General features: G+C 31.3%; 1 protein-coding gene across 1 annotated transcript; it reads right to left on the reverse strand.

Moving 5' to 3' along the window:
• Positions 1-3,611: 3,611 nt before the first annotated feature.
• On the reverse strand, positions 3,612-11,060 carry LOC107763451 (CDP-diacylglycerol--glycerol-3-phosphate 3-phosphatidyltransferase 2-like). The gene is made up of 7 exons (XM_016581937.2): positions 10,704-11,060; positions 9,416-9,513; positions 9,272-9,322; positions 8,995-9,108; positions 4,436-4,492; positions 4,265-4,350; positions 3,612-4,159 (listed from the first exon to the last, which is right to left on the reverse strand). Exons 1-7 carry the CDS (start codon positions 11,038-11,040, stop codon positions 4,039-4,041), a joined length of 864 nt encoding a protein of 287 aa, XP_016437423.1. The 5' UTR covers positions 11,041-11,060; the 3' UTR covers positions 3,612-4,038.
• Between the last annotated feature and the right edge of the window lie 5,732 nt (positions 11,061-16,792).

A 16,792-nucleotide genomic window follows, 5' to 3' on the forward strand; every position in this document is an offset into this window, starting at 1 on the left:
CGAGATGCACACTCTTCCCTCCACTCGTGGGATCGCCATTTCTGCACCCATACAAATAAAGATTTAAATTTTATACGCCGAAGACAGTGTACTCATATTTTACACTATATTTAACCAGTTATAGACGGTTGTTACTTTATTTTTCATGTCGTCGTATAAGATTTGTTACGAATAGTTATATGTTATTATACGTCAACTTAACATGCATGATAGCATAAACAATTTAGAGTTTATGTAATATACATCGTCATTGTATATAATTTTTACACATCACATCACATTTATCTATTGTAGTAGATAAATTGTCTTATTTTTAGGATTACATATCCTAAAAATCTATACATTGTCAATGTCCGGAACTTAAACTCAAAACTAAAACTATACGTAATTTCTTCTATTAGAAGTGTTATTAGATATAAAAAGCTGTGACCAGAATTTAGTCTTTAAGTCGAGATAAAAAACGAAGGATTATAAGCATTTTAAAGTAAGATTATAAGCATTGTTCCTATGTATGTTCCTAAATATCAGTTCATATAAAAAAGAAAGGCGAAAAGAAAAGACTTACGTGAGGCGAACAAAATGAGAAGGCAAAACAAAAGACCAGAAATTTTCCTCTCCATATTTTGTTATCCTTTTTTCACTAACTCTGTAAATAAACTCACACTGATCTCTTCGAATTATTCGGATGTGACTCTTAAGACAAATGGAGATCACTATAAATAGAGAAATGGAAGCAGCAGTGGCATAATGTTACTGTCCTCGTGTAGTTTAAAAAAAAACAGAAAAAAAAAGAGACAAATTTATTCTTTAGATTATTTAATGCCATCTCTTTTAAGCAAAGAGACAAAAAGAGAGCTCTTTTACGCAACCTCGAAAAGATGAAAGTGCATGGTGTTACTATCATTTTGTGCACATAATTTGAAATTTTATTTGTCTATCGTCCTTGACAAAATATATGCAGAATAACACAATTTAATCACTTATAAGTTAATTATAAAATAAATGTTTATAATAAGTATTAATCGATAATTTGATAAAACTGAATGGGTGACAACATACTTTCACAAATTAAACTAAACTACTGGTGTCAAAAATATTTACATTGTAAGTTTATATATGTAACTTAAATCCTTTCACAAATGACGAAACGATGCTTTCAATTTGTGTTCTTTCGCCAGTGTGCCACACTTAAACGAAGTGAAGAAACATCATACTATTATTTCTTTTTAATTCTCTTCTCCATTTTATTTGATTCTCAAATCTTGAGAGAACATCACACATTGAATAATTTATTTTTCTTATGTTATTTCTAGAGTCTTACATTTGGTTTTCACCTAATCCTACCTCACACAGTTATAAGTAAAAGAATATATGTTTGAAGTGTGATTATATTTTCTGACTGATATTACCCCAACAACAACAATAAGAAGATATCACTAGACAACAAATGTAGTTGTACAAATCGCTATATTGTCGCACTTTAATTTGAAAAACTGTTTACTCATAAAATATTTTATGTTTTCTCCAATATATATTTTTTATTAGGGTTATGGATTTGAACCGACTCCGTTTTATAAGCGACTTAACAAAGGATAGGCCTAAATAATCTTCATTTGGGTCGTTTCATTGGTGTATGACGACATACGTAATTCCAGCATAAAATTCCGCATAAATAAAGCAGTGTTCGATTGGCCACATAAATAATTGCCCCATAACTCAAATGTAGCATTTGGTTTGCAGTATTAAATATTACATATATACATCAAGTTATACGAGAATTTTTATGCATGATAAAATGTGAAACAAGAATATGTGTATTAGTATTGCAGGGTTAAGATATTTAAAGATTAAAATACCCTTTCAAAATTAGTAATTCATATATAATAATTTTAATAATAGTAATCACGGCACAATAATCCCTTCGTTAATTATTAATCACCTCACAAAATCTCTCTTCATTATAATCCCGTATAAATAATCCTTCATTATATATAATTTTCGCATAAGTAGTATGTAAACCAAACGACCTCGTTTCGAACACAGACTGACTGGCTGACTGTCTGGCTGACTAAAGTTTTAGTGTTCAGAGGAGTAATCACGTGACAGCGCAAAACTAAGCATTAATGAAAATTAACTCCGACATAATATAAGGTTAATTTATACGTTTAAAAGCAGACAAATTAAATTAAAACCAGACAAGAGTGCACCAGTGATCGATGCATTGAAGATGATAGTGCGTGCATGGACGGCTATGACTCGAAAATCAAACCAGATCTATGGGTTGTTGGTGGAATATTATAATGGAGATTTAAATTATATATAAATAATTTTATATGTTGTCATTGTAATTTAATATGTTATAATATATTGTTATTCTCTGTAGAGTATGCAGCATATGGAGTTGTGGAACAACTACAGTATTTTTATGTTCTATGTTTAAAATTTAGATATGTTATCGACTCATTTACTTCTATTATGTCAATATTAATTACCACAATTGAAATTATGGTTCTTATTTATAGTGATAACGATAAATTTGCCTTCTCAATCATGTCTGAGATAGTGAGATCTAACATTCTAGGGATCTTTGTGCTTTACTCTCTAAATGTTACTTTCAATGAGTTGCATTAAGTTAATACTCATACCTTGTTTAATAGTATATAAATACGATGAACATCAATCGAATGTGATAAATACTGATTAGTGGACGTGCCTCTTAAGCAGAAAAAGACAATCAATCAAGCATAAAACTACTCAAATACTACTCCCTCATGTCCACAATAAGTGATCATTTTACATTTTTATTTTGATCCAAAATAAGTGTTTATTTACATAATCAAGAAGGAATTAATTTTATTTTTTCAAAATTTACCCTTATTTACATATTCCAATATGTCGAAATAACAATTAATTAAGGTTAATTTAGTGAATACATCTTTTTTTCTCTAGAAGTTCGTATTTCCTTAATGGGTGTGTCAAAGGTAAAATTGTCACTTATTGTGGACCGGATAGAATATCTATCTATCTAGAACGTGCTGAATTTAAATCCAGTAACGTGAGAAGAACTCAAATACAGCACATCAATATATTTTGGTTTTCCCTTTCCCTTTTATCAGTTCAATTCAATTGATTTACTACTTTCACTTTACGTTCGAGCATTTACCTCTTCTTTTTAAGCTTTCTTTACATTTATGCCTACTTTAGCTTATTTCGTTAATTCATAAACTTGGATTACTCATACTAAAATATAGTAACTTCCACTACTATAACCTTGTGTAAAATGTATAGTCGAGTGGAATTCCCTTCTCATCATAATCACCTAGACAAATTAAAAGTCACTGCATAGTGATTTCAACTGCCACAGCTGCCTACTCGGCCAGATTCATGAATGTTTCCTCTCTGATAAGAGAGATAAAAACGACAACAAACCCAGTGTAATCCCACGAGTGAAAATTCTGCGTCGTTGCCGGGGATAATGACCTAAAAAAAAAAGATAAAGGTGTCTACTTCAAGTGACACTGCCCACCTATTCTAAACAAACACCATGGCGATAATATACATATTTTAATGGGTAGTGTGCTTTATGGCATCGGCAATATTGACACAAAGGAGACATAAGAACCCAACTTCGCATTCACAAAAAGAACGGTGAAATGCCTGTTCAACCCAAACAAACACTTGATATTTTATTTTTCCTGAATAGATTATACATATAGCAAATTCTACAAGTTTGATGATCCTAATTCCTGTTGAGCCTCCAAGTTCGCTAAAGAATATGGTTAAAGAATGAAGTGGAAAACCAAACATTGAGCACAGCCAACATTTTCATTTCTCTTCCTGTCACAACCAAATGCACCGGAGAATTATGAAGTGAGGGATGTCAGAATTGAGTTAGCAACTTTGGTTGCACTCAACATGTGACTGCAAAGGGCTCCAAAAAGGCGGCTTCCTCTTGCACTAATCATGGATCTGCTTGTGTACAACCTGCTCCTCCACAGCTAGTAGCACGAGCCAAAATGCAATTAATGGCCATAATTTCTACATCAACAATACTTTCCATATCTTTCTCATATACACGACCAGAGACCAAACAGCAAGCCATGCTGAAACATATAGCAAGATCACACCGGAAGCAACGAAAGTTTCAGCCCCTGATAAACTACAGGGAGGACAGTTACCGAGGTCAAATCACAATCAGATGAATTTCCAATAAGCATTCCCTGTTACTTCAAACATTAGCATGAGTTTAGAACACAAAAGATACCTGCTATCTCTGGTAACCAGGAGGATGGTCAGTGCAATCATCTGAGTGGCTGTTTTCCACTTCCCCAAGTTATTCACGGCAACAGCCTGGAAAATTCATTACTTATTGCTGTGGTAATTAAATCATGAAGTGGATTACTCTAAAGTAAACAATAATAGGTTAATCGTGAACCTCTGAAAGTTTACCACCCTGAGAAGCTGCCCATTCTCTAACTGCAGACATAGTTATCTACAAAAAGATGTGCAAAATGAATAAAAGATCAGTGTTCATCGCTTGTCCATGATGGAGAATGAACCAAAATTCAGTTAAAAAAGATTTTAGCCGCACAAGGAAGAGCATCATATGATATATATTTATTGGAAAAGAAAGAAGAAATGAATCTTCAATATAAGTCCTACATTATTATTGCAAAACTCCATGTTAAATCTGGACCCATATATCTCAAAGAGTATCAGAATGCCGTATGCTACGCAAAAAATTAATAAGCTAAAATCCAGATAACAATGTCTAGGTGAATATATCTCTAGTGAACTATTAATTAGGTTCATCAAAAGTACCCAAGGTTTAAATTCATATTCTCAAATGAAATTTATGTTCTATGTTGTGATGGGAATCAATGAACAACGTCTCTTAACAGCGAAACAAGAAGAAGACTTAATAGGGGATGGAAAATATTGTACTACAAGTCTACAACTACGCCGTATATGAATCTCCATTCCTTTCATTTAGCTCAACTCATCATCATCATTACCAAAATAAAACAAAAAAATACAAATAAAAGATATATATATATATATATATATATATATATATATATATATATATATAAAAACAAAAGGTATATTATTATTATTATTATAATTATTATTATTATTATTATTATTATTATTATTATTATTATAATAATAATAATAATAAAAGTTCTCTACCAAGTCTAAAACCTATTCCCAACTAGTAGGTAACCTATATGGATTTTTCTCTTCCATTGTGCCCTATCTTTAGCAAAGTCTGCATTGATTCCAAGGATTTGTAGGTCTTTCTAAACAACAATGTCTAGGTGAATATATCTCTAGTGAACTATTAATTAGGTTCATCAAAAGTACCCAAGGTTTAAATTCATATTCTCAAATGAAATTTATGTTCTATGTTGTGATGGGAATCAATGAACAACGTCTCTTAACAGCGAAACAAGAAGAAGACTTAATAGGGGATGGAAAATATTGTACTACAAGTCTACAACTACGCCGTATATGAATCTCCATTCCTTTCATTTAGCTCAACTCATCATCATCATTACCAAAATAAAACAAAAAAATACAAATAAAAGATATATATATAAAACAAATTATTTAGTTAGTTTCTTATTATTATAATAATTATTATTATTATTATTATTATTATTATTATCATTATTATTATTATTATTATTATAATAATAATAAAAGTTCTCTACCAAGTCTAAAACCTATTCCCAACTAGTAGGTAACCTATATGGATTTTTCTCTTCCATTGTGCCCTATCTTTAGCAAAGTCTGCATTGATTCCAAGGATTTGTAGGTCTTTCTAAACAACTTCCTTCTATGTGATTTTAGGTCTACCCCGTCCCCTTTTCACACCTTCCTCCACCATGATTTTACACCTACGGACCGGTGCATCTGTAAGTCAACGCATGACATGACCAAACCATCTCAAGTGACCCTATCTTATTCTATCCTCCATGTGTTCTACTTGCACCTTCTAGCGGAAGTGATCATTTTTAATCTTATCTAATCTTGTGTGACCACACATCCATCTTAGCATTCGCATTTCTATAACACACATCTTGTGGATATGTTGAACTTTAGCCGCCCAACATTACCATATAACATATATGGTCTTATAGTTGAGAACTAACTTTTCACCTTGGTAGGCATCCTTGCATCACATAACACCCCAGTAGCACTTCTCTATTTCAACCATCCGGTTTTAATCCTATGAGTAACATCTTCATCTATCATTTCATTCTCTTGAAATAACGAGCCTAGATATATAAATTGTTATACATTTTGGCACTACCATTCCATCTAGTCTAACCGCAACTTCGCTTTTCTCATGGTAACTAAACTTGCACGGCATGTACTCAGTTTTTACTTCTACTTATCTTAAAACCCTTACTCTTTAAGGTGTTTCTCCCTAACTCAAGCTTTTGGTTGACGCCCTCGCTAGTTTCGTCAATTAGCATAATATCATTAGCAAATAGCATACACCATGGGACCTATTCTTGTATTTTGTTGGTTAGCTCGTCCATAACTGGGGTTAATAAATAGGGGCTCAATGCAGAACCCTGGTGTAAACCTACTGTTATAGGAAACTCTTTTGTATCTCCTACTACTATTTGCGTGCTAGTAACTGCTCCTTCATACATGTCCTTTATGACAATTATATATTTAATATGAATTTCTTTCTTCTCCATCACCTACCAAAGGACTTTTCCAGGTACTTTATCATATGCTTTCTCTAGGTCAATGAATACTAGGTGAATCTTTCTTCCTTTCGCGATAAATTTTCATTAATCCTCTTAGCAAGAACATAGCCTCTGTTGTAGATTTACCTGGCATAAATCCAAATTGATTCTCTGTCACTCTTATCGTGTTCCTAAGTCTACACTCTATCACTCTTTCCTAGAGTTACATTGTATGACTCATGTGTTTAATGACACGATAGTTCGCACAACTTTGAATCAAAAAAGATAGAATAGCTTTCCTATCCCTCATAATATTTCATTAGGATAAATCAATAAAATTAAAATTTACAATTTCATTAGGTGAAATAAGTTGTTTATGAGAATTTCTAGATAGATTTTCAAGTTTTCTCCGTCTGTTTTAGAAAATTAATTAGGTAATTTAATTTCTTCCACCCAAAGAAACAATATGGAAACTTTTTCTTTCATGAACAAATGAAAATTTTTGACGTGGAAACTTTCTTTTTATTTTGGAGATATTTTCCCAAACTTTCTTTTTACCGGGAATTTAACTGGCACTTCTTATCTACCCCCATGGCTAACACGCTTGTATTAATTAGTGATAGCTTTTCAAATTCTGTCATTCTCCTATAAAAAGGAGATTGGATCAAGTCACTCTCCATCACATCACCCTAAACCCTAAAAAATACCTCCTAGAAGAAGCGACGCTTAAGGCATCAGCGAGATAGCTCCATGCCTCGGTGTTATTAGGAACATAGTGGACGAAACCATGGAATTCCTCTTTGATCACAATCAGTGTGTCAACAATGAAACCTTGCAGGAGCAAGAATATGTTGTGTAGCATCCTTCTCCACCTCGACAATGCAGGCTAGTTCTACACTTCTCCTAGATCCCTTGCACCAAGTGTTGACTAGTTTATATTTAGTTCTTGTTTATTTGTTGTTCTGTTTGGGTAATGGTATTTTAATGTACTTCTGTTGATGGCAATATTATAGTATGTTTAGTTTCCATTATGTTACTCAATGTCCCTCTTGTTGCTTATGCTCATATTTCCCATTAACAAAAAAAGAATTACATTAGGAAACATAACCGACTTAAAATGTGTTAAGTATATGTAACATCAATTAAATTATTAAATTAATTTATTTAATATTTGGCTCCATATTCCCCCCCCCCCCAAAAAAAAATTCCACAAAGTCCTCCCCTCTTTCCAATCTAAGTTGATTAGCGCTAGTGCAATTCAGAGAAATTTATCCACCCACCGGCATTACTTAAGAATATGATATTTCCTACTTTACTTAACAGAAATGAGATAGGAAAGGAAAACACAGTTATAACCAAAATTTCATTTCAGCGGAAGGATATGAGCCATAGCTTCATGGAACTCTTGAAAAATAGTGGACTGTGATCCCAAATTATGTGGGAAACTATAGCAAAGATATCATCTTTTGAACAACTAAAACTTATATGTGGCGAATGTACGACTGAAAATAAGCTATTACTTCAGTAAGTTTCAAAAGTAATATTAACTACTTAATACAATTTACCTCATGATAGACAACATTTTCCTTTCCCTTCCTTATAAGTTATAACACTGATTTGTAGTTACTACTATACTTTTTTTTACAGAAGCTAAGAATTCAGGTTTCAAACTTGTACTTATACAATACTAGATGCTGAAATTGCTAATCAAAATTTACACTATATGCCTTGAACTTGTTTTCTAAGATACCTCCTATTCTTTCAGAGCATCCTGATGGCCCCTGCTACTCCGCCCAGCCTCCCCACATCCTCAGAAACAACAAATAAATAAAAACTAAAATGTGCAGTGGAAAACAACCACCATGAGACATGCTTCCATGCGACGTAATCGGATGCCACAGATAGGGTGCATAGAATGCTAAAAGGATCAAAGTCTTCATGTGATCCTTACTGTTTTCATGGCCATCTAACATCTTCAATTTCCCTAAAGGCCAGGGTACCTTACTTTTAACATAAATATAATCTTAGTAACACCTTGTGGAGCATTTAAAGACTCTCCCAGAAACTCAGTATCCAAAATGTTTCTCTGGTGCATTGCAACAACTAAAACCATGTAAAAAAGGGAAAATACAATTCCATTGTGGTGTTATCTACTATAAGATAAACAAACTATGTCAATGTTCCTGATCCCATGAGTATTAATATCATAGAGTTAAAGTTTTCTTTGTGAAAGTATACCAGGTGCAAGGAAATACAACAATAAACAAAAGTACAGTTGATCACTCACCTCCCTGCCTATTATCGCAATTGAAGGTACAGTTAGTAACCATGGCAATGGCCCAAACACACTAGCCTCCAAAGGTCTAGTGCACAACAAGATCAAGGTGGCAGCAACCATTAGCTGTTGCAGTCAAGAAGAACTGTATCAGGAACATTTGCACCTTCATTACAAGCAATTATGCTGAAGTGACTCAAACATTATAGATAATCGAAACAACTTTGCTAGCAAACTGGTAAAAATTCCAGGCAATATGCATGAGGACCAAAGAATAAAGAGAAAATACCTTATCAGCCACTGGATCTAAAAATGCACCAAAGGCAGTTCCTAAGTTCATCTGGACGTGGCAAACCATCCAAATTTGTAAGTTGAGATATAAGTATTTATAATTCGAGAAGAGACAATTATATTAAATAGCACAAGCATGTACCTTGCGAGCAAGGTATCCATCAAGCCAATCAGTTATTGCTGCAGCAATAAATATACCTGTTGTAGCGGTTGGTCCCCACCAGCTATCAACATAGAATGCTATATTGAAAAGGCTTTACAAAATCAGTTTTGTTTTACAGAGTATCAATTTGAAAACAAATTATGCTATCCCACAAAAAAGAATCACAGAATGCTATGGCATCATTTGTAAAATAGCTGTGTAAAGGGAAATAACTGAAACTAAAATCCAGGAATTTCTTATATTAAGTAATGAAACAGATCAGCAAACTAATGAGCCCCTCATTAGAAAACATTACATAAAAGCATACAATAGACTAATAACAAGACAACTATGCTAAATGATCAGATGTCTGAAACTCTCACTCTCTTTATTCAAATGTTGGGAAGTTTTATACAACGCTTGGATCAAGAGTCTGGGACAGTTTCCCTCGTGATGTATCATTTGTCTCTTGTCTCTAAGCAGTATGCACCATGTTCCGCAAGTTAGCAGTTCAACAAAGAAAAGGGAAATGAAAAATAGAGTCTTCTTTCCTTATTCAATTTCCTAAACCATTATATTACACAAAGATATAACTAGATTTTTTTAGCGCACGGAATATTTGCAGGATATCAGTGCCTCTCCTCTCCATAGCTAAATACAATAAGACTAAAGACCAGATTCTATTAGTTACTAAATCAATCATATCACCAAATTGAGTAACTCTTTTTTTATAATCGACAAATGAGCCAATGGCGCAAGGTTAAAAACTGGATAATGGGCCCCGACCCTCTATCCTTCTCCACTTCAAACAGGCTTTTGTTAGAGGCCCTGATGTGTGCCTAACCGTGCCTGACCGCTAGTCACAGGGACGGAGTTACCCTTGTCCAAGGGGAGTCAATTGACACCCTGAAGCTGGAAATTACACTGTGTTGATAGATCAATCTTAATGTATATATACTATATGTTGAATACCCTTGGCTTTTTCGTGTATTTACTTCCTTATATTTTGACTCTGATTAGTGAAAATCCACTACCGCTAGACCAAAGCCCCTAGGGCCAAATTTAGTAACTTTAATGTGAGATGTATACGTACTTAGTTGAATAGTCAATCTAAATGCATCAATTCTACTAATCAAAGCTCAATAACATAAGAACTCACTGAAAAGGAGAAAAAATCAACTTCAATTAAACTGCAATTTCAAATATCACAACTAAATTTACCACATTGCACGCTCTCATTAGCTAGGGTTAATAAAAATAACTTTTTGTTTCGTTCAGCAGAACTTACTGGTTACGAGAATAGGGATTGCGGCAACCCGGCCGATCGTCAAAATTGTAGGCAATGTAAGTAACTTAGCAGACTTTGACGGAGCTGACGACGGCCGAAATGCAGAGCCCATGCTAAGACAGGAAAAACCTAAGACTTTCGCCGGAAATGGATACGCCGGCGCCGGAGTTGCGATCCTCCGGCAACGGTAGATGAGTGTCGGCGGCACCGCCTGATGATTTGTATTTACGGCGGTGGAGGTGGAGGTTGTGGTGGAAGTGAAGGTGGGGAAGAAAGTGTAGGGCTTCTGGCCATAAATAGAGGCGAAATTAGCGGTGAGTTTGAGCCCCACGAGCATGGTGTGTAAAATTGTAATAATAATACGCATAAAGGCGTAGGTTAGTGGAAGTAGTTGGTGAAGAGGCTTATTTTAGACGGAATGAACTCACTATTTATTGAATATTATTGGGTTTAACCATTATATAAATTTTTAATTTATTGACTCGAGTAATTTGAATTTTTTTATTTATACCAAAAGTTTTTCTATTCAAAATTCGAGATAGAAATCTTATTATTTCATCATATCTCTTGATATAGAAGTGAGCAATTGACCATATAGATTCTATTACTCCTATTACTTTGTTTGACATTATTGAGTTTTGCTAGTACATTTCAAAAATAATAATATAGTTTTTTCTTTAATAAAAAATTTTTATAGGCACACAAATATTACAATATATTTTCATTATAAGTCTTAAGAAATTTACAACCATATTAATATTATGATATATTTAAAATAATAAATTTTAAAAGTCTTTACTTATTAGTTTAGCTTCATGCTAAATCAAATTTATCATTCATCTATACTATATTAAAAGCACGAATCCCCTATCGAAATGTTATTCGCTTTTTTTATCCTTTAAAAATATATTTCACATTAAGCAAAATTATAATTTAAGCTACTTTACTAATATTTAGGACTTTATTTAAATATTTTCCTAATATTTAGACCTTTAAAATCACTTATATTTTGTGTATCAAATTCTTCCTTATTTAAACTACATAATATAACAAATTTGTAATTGAACTTTAACTAAACAACCTATTTCGTGAACTTTGAATTCCTTTTAGGTTTAGGAGTAATTTTTTTTTTTGTTATAAAATTTTAGGTTTATGCTTAGGAGGCTCTTTGTTTGCTATTAAATTTTACCAATCAATTCTATTTCGACACTTTGAATTTCTTGCAGTTTTAGGTGTATTCTTTAATTTTGTTTATTTTCTTACACCAACAAATCAAGGAGGTTTCACATAAATTCTGTCGCAGAGATTGATTACAGTATTTCAAGAATGGACCAAGTTTGAAATTATTTATATCCTTCCATAATTCTTTGTACAAACTTATTCCATATTTTTGTATGTATTTCAACAATGGATCAAGTTTATAATTTTGTACTTCAATAATATATTTGTAATTAATTCATGGAGTTTTTCTTTTTTGGAGAAAATATTGGAGCGAGCCCGTCTTTTTGCTTTCACAAGGAAGTTTGAGTTCAATTAGTCCAAATTATTATGGTAAGTCTAGCTCTAAGGCTGTTTATTTATTTGAGAAGTATTAACGCCAGATTTTTATCATGTTAATACTGATGATTTTCTTCAAGTCATACATGTGATCGATTCTATAGAAAATTTATTGATCGATCTAATATATATGTTTTGTTCGCGCATCTCAACTATTTATTGAATTTGTTATCTCCCATCAGCATAGAGATATTGAATAACTATGCATAAGTAAATGAGAAGAAGACATTTTGTTATATTGAATAACTTTGCTGCAACTTCAAGTGAAGCCAAATTTATGGTTGAGGGAGAACTATAAACTAGAATGAAAAAGTGTCCGACTTGGAAGTGAAGAAAAAAAGAGTTCTAGGCGGACAAAAATTGAATTGTTATCTTGATTATGATTAAGATGAATATTTATTTTCGAGGTCACTTTATTTTTTATAGGTGATAGGCTAAAATCTCAAGAATAACGTTCAAATGTCTATTTTAAATCAAAGACAACATGATTTTTTGGTTTCTAGTGGGCAGTCTTAGTCGTGATGTTGTTTTTTTCTTCAATTTTGTTCTTTTAATAATAAGCTGAATAAATTTACAGCATTAATATCCGAATTAAACTCTAACTTTTAGTTTTCACCTTCTAATACTAAGTGAATTCTACTTCCCATACCCTTTCTAAACTCTCATGAACTCAGAATACTCCATCTGTCTATCCTTAAAAAACGATGCATACTTCCTTCAAAAGAGACGCTCAAGTATTATATCTAATTAAAATACAAAATAAGCTCTATTTTTCTTAAACTTTTATATGTATTGACATGATTGATTAAGCATTTGGGTGTGTTTCTTCGTTTCATATTACGTAATAGAGTTTCTGTCTTTTAAGAAAATGTAGGGTTTGTTTGTACGCATATTATGGGACAACTATTGCATTCTTTATCGGTTATTATAGGGAGGATAGCCTACTTGGTTTTCAAAAGCCAACAGTTAATATTTAGGTGAGTTTTTTATTTCTTTTTTCGTGTTTGATTCAATTCTTGCGTTCTAAATATGTTTGATATCTTCCTTCTTTCTCCTTGGTCATCGGCAGTTTTCGATACAAAATATTATGCTTAAAGATAAATTAAATCTTAACATTATAACTTTGAATTCAGTTAAAATTTTCTTTACTAATTCCTTAATTCTTTTAGTTAAACTATTGAGGAAATCGGAATGTACTGACTTTAAAAAGAAGATATCTTTATACTAGAACAAATATAAAATAAATTCTCCTCATCCTTTGAAATCTTTATTAAGCGTAGCTAAATCAGATCAATAGTGATCATTTTTAAGAATTTACTCTTTTTTCTATGATATTTATTTTATAACTATTTATGTAATTTCTTTAACTTATGTACTTCATGTGTTGGGTATATAATTTTTATTGATTGACGTGGTAAACACGTGCAACGTACATATACTAAAATTAGTATTATATTATAAGCGTGAAACTTTTAAGTCAAGATTGAATTACGAAAATACCCACTAAAAGTTGAAAGACTATTTTACCCTTTAATAACTAAATTATTGTTTCAACGTTAATGTGTGTAAATAAACTATATAGTTTGTCTTGACTCTGGAGATCTAAAGTAAATATAATATATAAGAATTTTCAATTTATTTACTATGTACGTACATGCATTTAATTGAAGGCTTTACGTTTTCCAAAGCTAATCTCATCAGATTTTTATATATGTATCACGCTCTAAAAGCTAATTGAGTTTTATAATTATTATAAACGTACGGAGTTCATTATAAATTTGACGAAGATCAAAGGTTGCGCAGTGCGTTATGCTTGAGGTTACTTAATTTATTTGTGTCTCTTTCATTCATTCCTCAATTTATCTTTTAGCAATAACAATTGCAAAATACATATGCAATTGATCAAAACCTATTTTAACCTGTAAATTTAGCAAGAACATTTACCCTCGAACCTGCTAATTCCTATTGATCCTTTTCTCAATTTCAGCAGTAGTGGTTTCTCTTAAGGCGTCAACAAGGTGATCATGTTGTACATCATGTCCCTTCATATAATTATATTCATTGACCGGGGTTAATTAAAGTTGTTTTATTTCTTGTTTTATAGCTGTTTTAGTACGGTTTTTTAGTTCAGTGATGTTTGAAAGTTGGATTCATTTGTTGTTTTATACTACGTAGAAATTTACTGCCTCTTAAACGAGTGAGATTTTTTGGAATTCCCTTCATTTCATTTTATATTGACACAGTATTTTAAAAAGACATTTTATACATACTAATACAATCCTTACAAGGTTTTAGTGGGAAATATTGCTATCTTTGGTATTTCCCTTTGGCAGTAACCAGAAATTTCAATTCCAGTATTACGCTACCATTATTCTTCCACATGGATTCGTGCTGCACCTACACTGCTTTTTTATTTTTGAAGTTGTCACTTATAAATTATTTAATGTGTTCATTTTTCATTTGACATGTAAATCAGTTGAATAGGCTCGTCATTCATTAGGTTGGATTTGTATTTTGTTCTCCTTCAAATTTCAGGAAATTATCATACACAAGCAGGGGCGTACGCAAGAATTTTTATAAGCGGTGTCAAAATTTATAGAAGTACAAAAACAATAACTTCAATTATTAAACTTCTAGACAAAAAATATTCTCTTTCAAATATTTGCAAAAAAATGTGCTAGTTCAGGTTTGAAACTCTGACCTATTAGAGCAAAATAAAGCATATACAAATGCACCAAGAGACAATTTATGTCAAGTGGTATCATTTTTTCCTACTTATCCGGTTTCTCACAGTACTAATATATATATTTAGTAAAAAAATTCGACGAAGCGGTGTCGCGTAATACCGCTTCACTAAGAGTGCATCCGCCCCTGTACACGGGTTTTTACTATTACTTATACAATTTCAAAATTTTGTACAGATTGATATGCACGTGTCCAAAAACTAGTACTCTATTAAAAGTACGAAGGCCCTTAGCGAAATGTCGTTCGCCTTTTTTACCCTTTTAAAGTAGATTTCACATTGGACAAAATTATAAAATAAGTGTTCTCCTAATATTTAGGAATTTGAAATTAATTAAAATTTTGATTATCAAATTTTTCCTTATTCAAACTATGTAAAAAAAATATTATTTAGAATTATTAGTCCCACCCCAACTAAAATTTTCCAAACGTGTGCATATGGTTACATTTTGACTCGATGCAATCTCCATTATGGCATATCAGTTGAAAATATTTAATGGGTATAAATTTTAGAATTAATTATTATGAATAATTGGTTGATTAACCTTTTAAATATATATTTTACATTAACAACTTCCTTAATTATCTTTCTATTATTTAGAACTTTAAGATTAACTAAAGAATTTCGTGAAATATTAGATCAATTTCTTCTATCCTTTAAGCATAAGATTCTTCTTTTAAAAATATAGTTACACTTAAACATTATTTTAGTTACAATTAAATGTTTAAAACTTGAGATTAGCTAATATTAAGAATTTGAATCATCAAAAAATATTTTTCTTAATATTGAGAATAAATAATTAAGTCTTTGAATTAACTAACTACTTAAAATCCAATTTAATTCTTTTTTGAATTCATCACATAAGTAGAATTGTGTTTTTAGGTTGATAAAATTCCTAGGATACATAAATTTATTTCCAAAAGAAAAGCATTGATGGTAAAGTAATTAAAAATAGAGCAAAATCGATTATATACTATATTAAGAGTTAAGCTGGTAAAATTCCTAGGATACATAAATTTATTTCCAAAAGAAAAGCATTGATGGTAAAGTAATTAAAAATAGAGCAAAATCGATTATATATTATATTAAGAGTTAAGTTGGTAAAAATACAAATTTAAAGTAATAAGGATGAAATAGTAGAAGACAAATGTATAATGAATAAATTTTCATTAATTAATTTTTTTATTTTTGCATTATCCCAACAAATGATAGGTTCTATTATATATATATATATATATATATATATACACACACACACATACACACACAAAGTTATTTGGCGCAAAAAATAACTCGATATTTTGTTTTCGGTATTAATTTACACAAATAATAATAATTGTCATAAGATATTCCCAAAGAACTCCTAAGTAATCATAATAAGGCATATGCTTACTTCTAAAGGGCCAGATTTCTTCCTTATTGAGCTAGCTATTTATTAAATAGGATCAATATTCATCATTTTCAGGTCTTTTTTTTAATTTTCTTTTTCTTTTCTGGTAATATTTAATTCATAACTTAAACACATTGTTTAATAATATTTATGTAATTTTAAATATTATACACTTATTATTATAGAGTACACGCGCAAAGCGCGTACCTTACTTTATGAAAACATCGTTCACCGTTTTACCCTTTAAATGTAGATTTCATGATACGAAAAAAAAAGTTATTTAATTAATTTTCTGATATTTTAAATATTAAAATTAATTAAAACTTTGATATTTAAACTATTTTGTAAGAAGTCCTAATATTTAGACGTTAAATTACTTTTTAGGAATTCAAATTTGCA

Source organism: Nicotiana tabacum, chromosome 23, assembly GCF_000715075.1.
Source record: "Nicotiana tabacum cultivar K326 chromosome 23, ASM71507v2, whole genome shotgun sequence".
Taxonomy (NCBI): Eukaryota; Viridiplantae; Streptophyta; class Magnoliopsida; order Solanales; family Solanaceae; genus Nicotiana; species Nicotiana tabacum.